This window comes from Canis lupus, chromosome 9 (assembly GCF_048164855.1).
Source record: "Canis lupus baileyi chromosome 9, mCanLup2.hap1, whole genome shotgun sequence".
Lineage (NCBI taxonomy): Eukaryota > Metazoa > Chordata > Mammalia > Carnivora > Canidae > Canis > Canis lupus.
In genome coordinates, this window is record NC_132846.1 from 31,947,554 (window position 1) to 31,961,034 (window position 13,481).

Here is a 13,481-nt window from a genome sequence, read left to right on the forward strand (position 1 = left end):
TTTTTTTAATGGCTCAACTCACTGGCTATAGTCCTTATTTTTTGCAATTTTTTGCAAGTCTGTCTCTTATGCAGGGCTTTATTTGGCTGTTATGGCTAGGCAGGTAAAGGCAGGTTGAAGGCAGTCACCACCATGCTGCTTCAGTTAGTTTAGATTCTGAATTTTCTGGTTTAAGGCTATGTTCTAGCTCTGCTATTACTGTTGATCTGAGATGGCATTGTGTTTGCACTGAATTTTAGAAGACGGAGAAAATAAAAGAATGAGAACCGTCCGCAGAAGTGAGAAGAACTAAAAGGAGAACAGTTTTGCCTGGGGGGATTTGAACTGTCATCAGTTAGTGTAAATTGATACATTCTCTTCTCAGTCTATGTCATGGACAAGTGTGGAGAGATTGTGGAAAGTAGAATTTATAGATTCTATACTTCTTTCTCATTAACTTATAATGTTAATTTCAGAGACATATTTTGTTGATGTCTGAGTAGTATCCAGTTGTCAATAGTCTCTGACCCTCTCTGCACTTTAGTCAAGTATATGCAGTCTGTAAACAAGCCTTTTATGCAGCTCTGAATGGCTGGAACTCTGATTCTTTTTACAAAGCAAATAAACTGGGTAGTTTTGTGTGTTTTAGGGATTATCCTTCCATGGTTCTTTTTAAATAGAAGTAGACACATATATGTGGATATCCTCTCCTGTAGGATAAACAGGAATATGCTATATACTTGCCTCCATCTTGCTTTTTTCATTTATATGTGTTCTGAAGATCATCCCATCCCATTGTAGTATATGCAGATATCTTGCCATGCCTCAATTCTTTTTTAAGAGTTCCATAATATTTCATTATAGAATATCCCATATTTTATTCATTTAACTCCCATTGATGGACATTTGGGTGGATTCCAGCATTTTGATGTAACTAGAGCTTCATTCATAACATTTTTTTCACATTTTCTCATTTCTACCAAGAATGTTTTTTATTTTTCCACTTTCTTTTATATGTCTTTTCTATTTTTCCCTTTCATATCTACTTTAGTTTTTATCCCTTACCTCATGTTGTATGGTTGTGTGGTAACAAAGAGAAAGGGAGGTATGATTTTTAATATATATATTAACTTTAAATATATAAACATTGTCACGCGGGGATCCCTGGGTGGCTCAGCAGTTTAGCGCCTGCCTTCAGCTCAGGGTGTGATCCTGGAGTCCTAGGATCGAGTCCCGCATCAGGCTCCCTGCATGGAGCCTGCTTCTCCCTCTGCCTGTGTCTCTGCCTCTTTCTCTTTTCTTTCTCTTTCTCTTTTTCTCTCTCTCTCTCTCTCTGTGTCTCTCATGAATAAATAAAATCTTTAAAAAAAAAAGTCATGCAACATAATATAAATAGTATATACTAACATTAAAAAATGTTGTAATACATAATATATAAATTTTTATATATTAAATTTAATATATAAATATATATTTGGTATTGATGGAGTGTTTTTCTTTGGATATTTAGTAGCTAATTGAAAAATAATAGCTAATTAAATTTCCCTTTTTTTTTAAAAAAGATTTTATTTATTTATTTGAGAGAGAGAGAAAGAAAGGATGAGCAGGGGGTAGAGGGAGAACCAGACTCCCCTCTGAGCAAGGAACCTGATGCGAGGCTTGGTCCCAGGATCCTGGGATCATGACCGGAGCCAAAGGCAGACACTTAACTGATGAGCCACCCAGGCACCCCATAAATTTCCCATTCTTGAATAATACCTGATGATTGGAATCATACAAAACTTTGAAATAAAATTCTATTCCAATTACCTATGCAAAGTTCCCGCCAATTAGAAGTTTTGCATAACTATGATTGGAAATTATCCTATGTCACTGTGACTATGCATACTGCAAATCTGAGACTCTATATACATACACTAACTACTGAAAAGAAAAGTAAAAAATTCCATTTTTGGTATCCTGTAGAGCATCTGCTTGTGTTTGTGTATATCCTTCTGAGACATACTCTTGATCACCTTTTTATTTTACTTTCTTAAGGGATGATTTATGTACTTTTATTTTTTTTAAAAGATTTTATTTATTTATTCATAGACACAGAGAGATTGAGGCAGAGACACAGGCAAAGGGAGAAGCAGGCTCCATGCAGAGAGCCCGATGCGGGACTCGATCCCGGGTCTCCAGGATCACACCCCAGGCTGCAGGCGGCGCCAAACCGCTGCGCCACCCGGGCTGCCCTGATTTATGTACTTTTAAAAGATTTATTTATTTATTAGAAAAAGTGAGTGAGTGCGGGGAGCGGGGGAGGCAGTAACAGAGAAAGGAGAGAGAGAATCTCAAGCCTACTCCCTGATGAGTGTAGAGCCCAATGTGGGGGTTGATCCCATGAGTCTGAGATCATGATCTGAGCCGAAATCAAAAGTCAGGCACCCAAACTGGTTGAGCCACCCAGCTACCCCCTTAATCACCTTTTAAAAATATATATAATGTATCAACCAGAATTTTTTGTTAAAGATTTTACTTATTTATTTATGATAGACACAGAGAGAGAGAGGGAGAGAGAGAGAGAGAGAGGCAGAAACACAGGCAGAGGGAGAAGCAGGCTCCATGCAGGGAGCCTGACGTGGGACTCGATCCCGAATCTCCAGGATTGTACCCCAGGCTGAAGGCAGCGCCAAACCACTGGGCCATCGGGGTTGCCCTCATTCAGAATTTTTATTAGCTAATAGAAATGACTGCAAAAGGAAACTGGGAAGCTTACAGAATTGCCAATAGGTTTGAAGACCCAGCATCAGAGACCAAAGTTGTTCAGTCAGGAATAATGCCCTAAACGATGTACTTTTGAGCACTAGAGGCTACAGTTTCTACTGCCAGCAGTAGAAGACCCTGGATATTGCTGCCCTTGAACTTGTTATTGCTACAACTGTCATGAGCAAGGGAAAAAATCACATGGGTAGTAATAGTAAGTCCTATGTAACTATTTAATAAATAAGTAAAACATTCTAATTTGGGATGCCTGGGTAGCTCAGCGGTTGAGCATCTGCCTTTAACCCAGGGCGTGATCCCAGAGTCCTAGGATCGAGTCTCACATCGGGCTCCCTACATGGAGCCTGCTTCTCCCTCTGCCTGAGTCTCTGCCTCTCTTTCTGTGTGTCTCTCATGAATAAATAAATAAAATCTTAAAAAAAAATCTAATTTGTATGTCCACTTATAATTTATTTTTCCACTTAAACCGGTTTACTCAAATTGTAATATGTTTCATTACACTGAAAGCAAATAAGTGAATGAGGACATTGCTATTAAGCCCTTCATGTTTTGGAATCCTCACTCTTTCCTTAGGATGTTTTGCATATTATGTGGGACATTAACTGTGTGACAAGAGTATATATTAATGTTGTCAGTGTGTATAACAATATTACTAAGGTTTGGTTTCTTTTTAATATTTTTTCTACTCCAGTGATCATCTTATGGACCCCATGAGTTATGTGTATCCACTTTCAGAAACAGCTCTGCTGTTTCTTACAGTAACAAGGTTCTGTATATCCACTTTTAGAGACACCTCTACTGTTTCCTATAGTTAGGATTATCTATGCAATTAGAGTAATAGGTTGTCAATAGTGAACTATACTACAGTTTTTAAACTCTATGTGGCAGGGGCACCTGGGTGGCTCAGTGGTTGAGTGTCTGCCTTCGGCTCAGGGCATGATCCTGGAGTCTGTCTCTCTTTCTGTGTGTCTCTCATGAATAAATAAATAAAATATTTTAAAAAATAAATAAACTCTATGTTGGAAAAGTCTTTAAGTCACACAGACAAAATTAACTTGATAATTTCCAAGTATAAATGTATAAATAATAAGAGTTTACTGATAGTGCTTCAAAACTGTGTAGAGGTTGAGGTTTTTATATTACTTGTTTTGGGACCAGTTGCTTCATTTACAGGCACATACCCTTTAATGAGTTCCTTTAACTGCCATCAGCCTGGCCAGGATCCAAAAGGAAGCTTTTGTTATTCACTGTGTATAATTGTATTAGAAATTACATTAGGTAATTTTCTTCTCTTTGTCTTCTTTTCTTCTTTGTTTTTTACAGCTGGCATAACTTTGACAACAGATTGCCTAGAAGATAGCCTCCTTACATGCTATTGGGGGTGCAGTGTTCAAAAATTATATGAAGCTCTGCAAAAGCACTTTTATTGCTTCCGAATAAGCACTCCCCAAGCACTGGAAGATGCTCTGTATAGTGAATATCTCTATCAAGAACAGTATTTGTATCCTTTTATCTGATATACCTATTAACAAATGAAAATTTTAGATGTTAGACTTTTTTTATGAATAAAATATTTGGTAAGTTACTATTGGTCACCTTTGGTGTATTACTGTATTTTCGGTTATAGTGGTAATTTACCTTTACATTTTCAAAAAGTATTAAAAAGGACAGCAAAGAAGAAATATATTGCCAGTTACCAAGAGATACTAAAATCGAAGACTTTGGTACAGTACCCAGATCTCGCTATCCATTGGTAGCACTTTTGACCCTAGCTGATGAGGATGACCGAGAAATTTATGATATTGTAAGTAATTTTCTAATTCTGGAAGCATTCCTTTAAGTGATTGGGATGATGGGTCATAATTATTTGGTGAAAAGAAAAAGTTTTATTTTAACTTCTGAGGACATACATTTGGCCCAAACACATTTTTCTTAAAAAAGGGATACCTCAGAAGTATACATGTATGATTTTTATACATGTAACAGCTCCTTCAGTGTAGGACTTTTTTTTCCATTTGAGTTACATGTGATATTATTTAGAAAACAAAAGGCATATTATAGTTGAATTAAGTTAATTTTATTATTCTGTATTGTCATGTTTGCTAGATTAAAAAAAAAGCCTTTTGGGAAGCATATTTATTCTTAGCATTTTTAGCACTGAATAAATAAGCATTGTGATCATCTGAAGTGCTCAGTTTTAAGATGGTATTCCTCTTTTCTTTGCACGCTGGCAAGTCACCTTGTTTCTATCATAGCCCTTGCCACACTTACATCTACTATGTTTTTGGTCTCTGTATTTTCAGTAATTATAGGAATCTCCGTTTCTCACTATGTGCTCATTATTTCTATAGTCTGGTAGTTTGTCCCTATTAGGAAGATAAAAATTTTTTTCAAGGAATATCTTCTCAAAACAAGTATACATTTTCTTGTATTTAAAAAGTGCAGACCCTTATTGAGAAATCTAGACCCTGCTCATACAGTTTGGATTTTAAATCTTACCAAATTGAAGTTCCATTGAATTGAAGTCAATTTTTTTTTTTCCAAATAAGTCATACTAATAGCAGTATATTTCCACACAGTGCTTGGAACACAGTAGGTGCTCAATAAACTTGATAAGTGGGGCGGGAGGCAGGGAGTCCTACCAAACAATGTTAGTGAGCCTCATAGATGTCGACAGCAAGTCAGTTACTTGTGCATGACAAGTGCATATGAGATCTTTTAGTTTCCTCCCTCTCCTCCCCTCTTACCCTCCTATCCTGCTCAGTTGAAGATGAATAAGAACCGTTAGGTTGGTGTTTCATATTTCCAGCCTCTGTTCTTTACCCTGGCTACCGCAGCAAGGTAACCAGTCTGTCACCACCGTGTCACCCATGTCTTCTAAGCTCCCTTACTTCCTTCCTTTCATTCAAAACAAAAAGGGTCAGGGCAGCCTGGGTGGCTCTGTGGTTTAGCGCCACCTTCAGCCCAGGGCGTGATCCTGGAGACTTAGGATGGAGTCCCACGTCGGGCTCCCTGCATGGAGCCTGTTTCTCCCTCTGCCTGTGTCTCTGCCTCTCTCTTTCTCTCCCTCCCTCCCTCCCTCTCTTTTTCTCTCTGTCTCTCATGAATAAATAAATAAAAATCTTAAAAAAAAAAAAAAGGTCAGATCTGTCACCATCCTCTCTGCTTCCCCTTTTGATTTCTTTTTCCCCCTCGCTGAGGGTGCTATCTATTTAAGGTACTCAGAGTCTTTGTTTCCTAACTTTCTTCCTTAGTCTAAGCAGTGGGGTGTGTGTGTCTCAAAATGTATATAACATAAAATTTACTGTTTTAACCACTTTCCAGGGTATAAGTCAATGGCATTATAAATAGGGAACGATTTGCTCGCGGTGCCCTGATCCAACTGGAACAAGGACTATGTGGCCCAGCTGTACTTGTGGGAGGTGCATTTCCACAGGGGAATTGAGGTGTCTGGCCCTCACAGGTTAATAGGCATTTTCTCTTTTTCTTTTGTTTTATTTTTATTTAAGTTCAGTTTGCCAACATATAGTATACTGCTCATCTCATAATGTGCCCTCCTTAATGCCCATCACCCATTTACCCCATTCCTGCACCCACCTCCCCTTCTACAACCCTTTGTTCCCAGAGTCAGGAGTCTCTCATGGTTTGTCTTCCTCTCTAATTTTTCACCACTCATTTCCTTGGGGTCCTTCCCTGGGTCTTTTCTTCTCATCAGCAAACTCCTTTCCTTTTTTTCTGTTAATCTTGCTCCTCCATCTTTTTTATTAGTCAGATTGGGCCTAACATCGGAACTAAAGCATATTTGTGAGCATAGTTTGTGTTAATGTTCTCTGTTCTTAATTTTAGAAGCAAATTGAGGGATTCCTGGGTGGCTCAGCGGTTTAGTGCCTGCCTTCAACCCAGGGCATGATCCTGGAGTCCCAGGATCGATCCCACATCGGGCTCCCTGCATGGAGCCTGCTTCTCCCTCTGCCTGTGTCTCTGCCTCTTTCTCTCTCTCTCTCTCTCTCGAATAAATAAATAAAATATTAAAAAAAAATAAAAGCAAATCGAGCATTTGGTTTTTCAGTATTTAGCTGGGGGTCAGAGTCTAAATCTAAAAGAAAAAATTAAACTCTACCATTCCTATTCTAACAGTAAAAATTACATTTTGATAGTGTGGTCAGTTTGATATTTTAGGAAGAAGCAGGGGTTGTTACTGCAATATTTTGACTTTGACATTTTTTTTCATCTTTACTCAATTAGATTTTCTCTCTTACTCACATATTACATGTTTGTGGCAGGAAATAAAAAGTCTACATAAGCCAAAAAGGAAAAAAGCATAGTAATCTGTAACTATTTTGTGACCTGTTTTCATTTATTATATTTTGAGCATCTTTTCAATATGAAATATATATCTACAGCTACATATATATTTATAACCAACATGATACTAGCTTCTGAAGCATTTAATATTAAATGGAATGGCAGGATTGTTCAAATGACGTGATGATATTACTGCCTTCTACCAGCCCTGTCATTTTGGTTTAGTATTATAAGGTTTTGCAGCCATTGCCAAATTATTAAATCCTTATAAAGCTGTAAAGAATATTATATGTTTACAGCCATAGTGGGCTTCTTTCTTTAAACATTTCATTTGGACATAATTTTAGAAACTTGGAAAAATAGAAAACCAAAAGAACATCCCTGTATCTTTTACCCAGGTCTCCTATTGTTAATTGTTGACATTTGCACTATTATTTGCCCAGATGTGTGTATTTTTAATGAATCAAGAATAAGTTGTATGCATGATTCTTTACCCCTAAATACCTTCATGTGTATTTCCTAATAATAGGAATATTCTCTTATACAAACACAATATAGTTAGCATCTTTATAAATCTAACATTGATAAAATATTTTATCCAATCTGTTACCTGTATTCCAATATACCAGTGTATCTAACAATCTTCTTTACAGCATGTTTCCCCCTCAAATACAGGTTCTAGTCTAGAGTCAAGTACTGTATTTGTCGTGTATCTTTAGCTTCCTTTAATCTAGAACATTTCACAGCCTGTATTTGTCTTTTACAATAGTAGCATTTTTGAAGAATACACTTACCTACACCATTTTTGTAAACAGGACAGCTCCCCTTTTGTTTGTGGATGTTTCATTATGATCAGATTGGAGTTGTGCATTTTTAGCCCATCTACTGCACAGGTGATGACATGTGCTTTTCAAGGCGTCACCTTTGGAGGCATATATCGTTCTTCCCCCTCACTGGTGATGCTCATTTTGATAATCTCTCAGCAAGGTGTTATCTCATTCCTCATCTGTTCTGTTTTTTCCCCCTCCCTTATAAATAAGCAATTGGGGGAGAGCACTTTTAAGACCATGCAAACATTGCAGTCTTTATGAGAATTTCCCCATGGATTGAATATCCACTGATAATTTTTACCAGGTTTTACCTTCTCCACAATGGTTGCAAAATGACTTCCTACCCCAGCCCTTCAGTCAGCTCTCAGTATTCCACTATAAGCAAGAGATCTCCCATCTGTTTCTTTGTTTATTATCTGTATGGCCTCACGAATTCCTTTCTTTCCCAGTGATTTATAATTCATTACTGAATTTAGTTATTTTGGTTCTCAACTGCCCTCTCCTTATTTTCTGCCCAAGGGTTTAAAGTCTGTGTCCATAAATTACTTGGATTTGTTCTCCTAAAAGTCAGAAACCCATATAAAGAGGAAGTGTACTCAGATGTTGCTCTCATCCCTTCCCATGATGCTTTTTTGTTAATGATTTTACTTTTAAGTAATCTCCACACCCAACAGAGGCTCAAACTCACAACCCCGAGACGAAGAGTTGCATTCTCCACCCCAGCCAAGCACCTCCCTCCCCATTCTTATACACCCAATTCTGGTAGATAATCAAGTCTATTGCTTTCTGGTTTATCCTTCCTGTGTGTCATATTGTAATGATGAGAAGATACAGGTATATATATGTTTTATTATTTTCTCTTCTTTCTTTCTTAAAAGGTATCACGCTTTATATACTATACATGTTCCTGCTTTTTTTCACTTCATAGTATCTCCGGGAAATCACTCCAGATCATTTCATAGAGCTCTTCTCACATTGTTTTTCTATGGCTGCATAGCACTTGATTGTATGTAGGGGTATAGGTAACATAGTTATTTAGCCAATCTCCTGTAGCTGGACATTCAGGTAATTTCCAGTATTTTGCGATAACAAATAATCTTGCACAAGTTACACATAACTTGTGTATGTATTTTCATATTGTTAAGGTTGTATGGTTGAGGGGTAAGGGTATTTTGAGACATATTACCATTTTGATACATATTACCACATTCCCCTCCATTGGGGTTATATCCTTGGCCTTTGTGCTTTTTTTCTTTTTTATACATTTCTACCAGCAATATATGAAAGTGACTATTTCTCCACAGACTATATTATTGATAAACGTTTGAAATCTATTAATCCAGGAGTAAGAAATGATATCTCAGTGAAGTTTTATTTTGTATTTGTCATATTGTGAGTGAAATTGAACATCTTTTAATATAGCTAAGGATGGCAGCTTGGATGGCAGAGTGATTTAGCGCCTGCCTTCATCCCAGGGCCTGATCCTGGAGACCCAAGATCAAGTCCTGCGTCGCGCTTCCTGCATGGAGACTGCTTCTCCCTCTGCCTGTGTCTCTGCCTCTCTCTCTCTGTCTCTCATGAATAAATAAATAAATCTTTAAAAAAATAATAATAATATGGCTAAGGATCATGTTTATAATTTTGTGTGAATTGTCTGTTCATGTCTTTTGCCCATTTTTAAAAATAGGCTTTTTGGTCAACTCTTAATATTTAAAAGTTTTTCATAAATTAGATTTGTTGTGAATATTTTATTCCAATTCATCATATGTCTTTTGACTTTGTCTATGGGGCTTTTTATCATACAAGTTTTAAATTTTTATATAGTCAAATGCATCTGCCTCTGGGTTTGAGTCATAGTTACAAAGTCCCTACACTGGGACTAAAAAAGAATCCACACGTTTTCTTCTAGTGCTTGCATAGTTTTATTTTTTATAATTAGGTTTCTTATGCTTTTGGAATTTATTCTTACATATGGTTATAAGGAATGTATCTAATTTTATATTTTTCCAAATAGTTATCCAGTTGTCCTAATACTTTTTATTAAAAAGACTACCCAGTGATTTCAGATGGCACCTTCATCATATTTGTATAGATAGCTGGGTCTGTTTCTGGACTGTTTGTTGTATTCTAGCCACCTGTCTGTTTCTGTGCCTGTACTAGAGTATTTTAATTCTAAAGGCTTTGTACTATGTTTTAATATCTGACTGGGCTCAATCCTCCTCACAGGTTTTTTTTCAGTATTTTCCTAGATATTCTTATGTGTTATTTTTCCATATGAGAATTTTAAAGTCAACTCATATAACTCTATGAAAAAGCTCATTGGTATTTTTGTTGGGATCACATTAATTTGTAAATTTGAGTATAATTAAAAATAACTCTGGCAAAAATATGTTCCATAACTGATTCCTCCTTAGTAGACTGTGATTTAAATAAATTATTGTAAATTTTCCAATTTATCAACCTTTTTTTTTTTCTTATATTTCACATACCTGTGAATAATGTAAGGAGATTAAATACTAATTGGTATTCACTTTTTATTTTAGATTTCCATGGTATCAGTAATTCATATTCCGGATAAGACTTATAAACTTTCCTGTAGAATATTGTATCAATATTTACTCCTGGCTCAAGGTCAATTTCATGATCTTAAGGTAAGTACTCTGTCTTCTTAGCTCTCTCCTTTTATTTGCAGAGTTTCAAAGAATGACCATTTATAAAGATGATATTTTTCAGTTAGTTATCACAGAAGTTAGCTATTATTTGTTATTGGGCTCACTAACTCACAAATTTTTAGCAGCTTTTATGACTCCCAGATTTAAAGAATAATTGTCAGGGTGCCTGGGTGGCTCAGTCAGTTGGGCATCTGACTCTTGATTTCAGCTCAGGTCATGATCTTGGTGGTGGTGGGATCGAGTCCCATGTTGGGCTCTGTGCTCAGCATGGCATCTGCTTCCCTCTCCTTCTGCTCTCTCTCTCTCACCCTTTCTAAAATAAATTTTTAAAAAAAATTTTTAAAGAGTAATTGTCATTTGTGACTATCCTTAAACTTGTTTCTTTGGTTTTCAGCAACTTTTCATGTCTGCAAATAATAATTCCACTCCCTCCAGCAATCCCTCCCCAGAAGAAAAAAGCATAGACCAAAGTTTGCTGGAAAAGGCTGGGCTGTCTGAAAGTGAAGTGGAGCCTCCTGAAGAGAACAGCAAGGACTGTGTTGTTTGCCAGAACGGGAGTGTGAACTGGGTGCTCCTGCCGTGTAGACACACGTGCTTGTGTGATGGCTGTGTTAGGTATTTTCAGCAGTGCCCAATGTGCAGGCAATTTGTTCAGGAATCTTTTACGCTTTGCAGTCAAAAGGAGCAAGAGAAAGACCAACAGAAAGCTCTTTGAGGGAGTCATTACGCCTGAAAAGTATACTTTCCACTGAAGATGTAGAAATTTGTGTTCCTGGAATTAATCACAACATGGAATCTACAGTGTTGTCCATCAATGAAAATCCTGTTTTAAACTTCACATTTGTATGGTACATTGATGATGAAAATTAATTTGTTCCTGTTCAGTATGATAAATACTAGAATACCATCTGTGTTAATATAAAAATGTATTCAACCCTTAAGAAGAATGTAAATGTTTGGCCTTTTATCAGCTAGAAGATTTCATAGAATGTTGATTAGGAAAAGTCTGAAAAGCAGTCCATCTAAAGTTTGAGGAGGGAAAAGTCAAGATTTCTGAATGTTTTGCCTTTAACATCATCTAGAGTGCAATTGGGAAAAAAAACTGAATTCTTCCTAAATTGCATGCTCCCCAGTTATAAAGAAGTTGGAAAGAGATTCTAGATCTTTTCCTAAAATAACAGGTTTTATAAATATCCATCTAATTTTCCTTTTAGTCACCTAAACACAAGTCTTAATTTTAATATAGCTTCTTAAATCATAGATGCAAGATACAATTCTTGTCTTCTCTCAGTGTATCATAGATTAAAATGATACTCATCTATAGGAAGGAGATATATAAAACTTGGATAATAAAATTTCTTGGATAATTAAATTTATTGTCAAATATGATTAGGTTAGCGGAATGTGACCTATCAGGGAAGATCTGTGAGACTCGGGATGCCTTACCTTAGATTTCCTCCTGCATAACAAATCCATCTAAAATTGGAGAGCTTTTAGAGCCAGAAAAACTGCTAAGAGAAACAACTATATTTTTCTACTGCAGTTTTGTTCCAAATAAACCCATATCCTCCAGAATAGTAACTGATAGCCAAAAAGCCCCATCACCATGCTTTCTAAGATGACCGAGAAGAAAAAGGTAGATCAGAGCTTTCTGTGTCTTCAGGGAAAATTACCTTCAACTCACCAAGAAATTAGATCATGGCAAATAAACTGAACTTCAGGGAAATTTTCAAGACTTTTTTGTCTTGTTTGTATTAAGAATAATGCCTTATCTTTGTATCAGTGTTTTTACATAGTAGTATTTCATTCTAATCAAATATAACACTCTGAAAAAGACATTACCCTATTCTCCATTTTATAAACCAAATCAAACTTTCATCTCTGCTCAGTAGCTATGTATTAAGTACCTTCTAGGGGCCAGACACCTTTTGGCAGTCTGGGCTACAAAAAATCAGGCAAGACTTCTAACTTCAAAGTAATTGTGCCTCAAAGGGGTGCTGACAGTATTTGAGAAACACGTCCCTACCTCGGCAATTCCTAGGGCTCTGTTCCCACCCTGCCACCAGAAGCAGGGCAGTCCAAGGCTACAGTCTTTGCAGCAGTTAGTTCGCTGGGAAATTCACTCTGGTGGGAATTGAGGGAATCCTCAGAGATCACTTTGTCCATCTCAGCCATCCTGCTTCTCTTTACAGATCTGTTTGTACTCACACTGTCTGAGGCATATCGTTTTCTCATCTGCGATAAGAGTCCACCAATCTTACTCCATTTTATGTAACTGTTTTATTTTAGTAAAATATACATAACAGGAAATTTATCATTTTAAGTGTTTTTTAAGTGTATAGTTCAGTGACATTAAGTACATTCACACTGTTGCGTGAGCATCATCAGGAACCATCTTCAGAATCTTTTTATCACCCTAAGCTAAAATTCTGTACCTATTAAACACTGACTCCCCATTCTCCCTCTTTTCAGCTCCTGGTAACCCTCATTTTACTTTCTGTCTATGAATTTGACTACTCTAGGTATTTCATATTCCTGGAATCACACAGTATTTGTTCTTTTGGGTCTGACTTCTCACACTGGGTAAAATGTCTTCAAGGTTCATCTGTGCTATGGCGGGAGTCAGAATTTCCTTCATTTTTAGGCCTGACCAATATTCCATGGTATATATAGGCCACATTTTGTTTATCTATTCGCTATCATTTTTTATAACTCCTAAGGATGATTTGCCCTTAGTTTCTCTTGCTGTGACTAAAGTAGTTGATCTTCCTGCCCCTGGTGGTAATACATTTGAGGAATTTGGTAGGTAATCAAGTAAAAGCAAGTACAACTGACTCCTAGAGGCTTATGTCAGAACTTTCCAGTCGCAGTGAATAAGTGACATTTTGTGAGAACATCTACAAAAGCATTTTATTTGAATGGGTTATTAGAG

The 13,481-nt window shown here is 36.7% G+C and overlaps 1 protein-coding gene across 2 annotated transcripts in view; it reads left to right on the top strand.

The window, feature by feature from the left end:
* CGRRF1 (cell growth regulator with ring finger domain 1) overlaps positions 1-12,275 on the top strand; it is a 29,896-nt gene extending 17,621 nt beyond the window's left edge. For both annotated transcript variants that reach the window (XM_072838633.1, XM_072838634.1), the window contains 4 exons: positions 4,066-4,243; positions 4,399-4,546; positions 10,421-10,528; positions 10,944-12,275. In XM_072838633.1, the coding sequence (XP_072694734.1) occupies positions 4,066-4,243; positions 4,399-4,546; positions 10,421-10,528; positions 10,944-11,264 (755 nt within the window). In that variant the 3' untranslated portion in view covers positions 11,265-12,275. The remainder of the gene's footprint in view (positions 1-4,065; positions 4,244-4,398; positions 4,547-10,420; positions 10,529-10,943) is intronic.
* Positions 12,276-13,481: the final 1,206 nt, after the last annotated feature.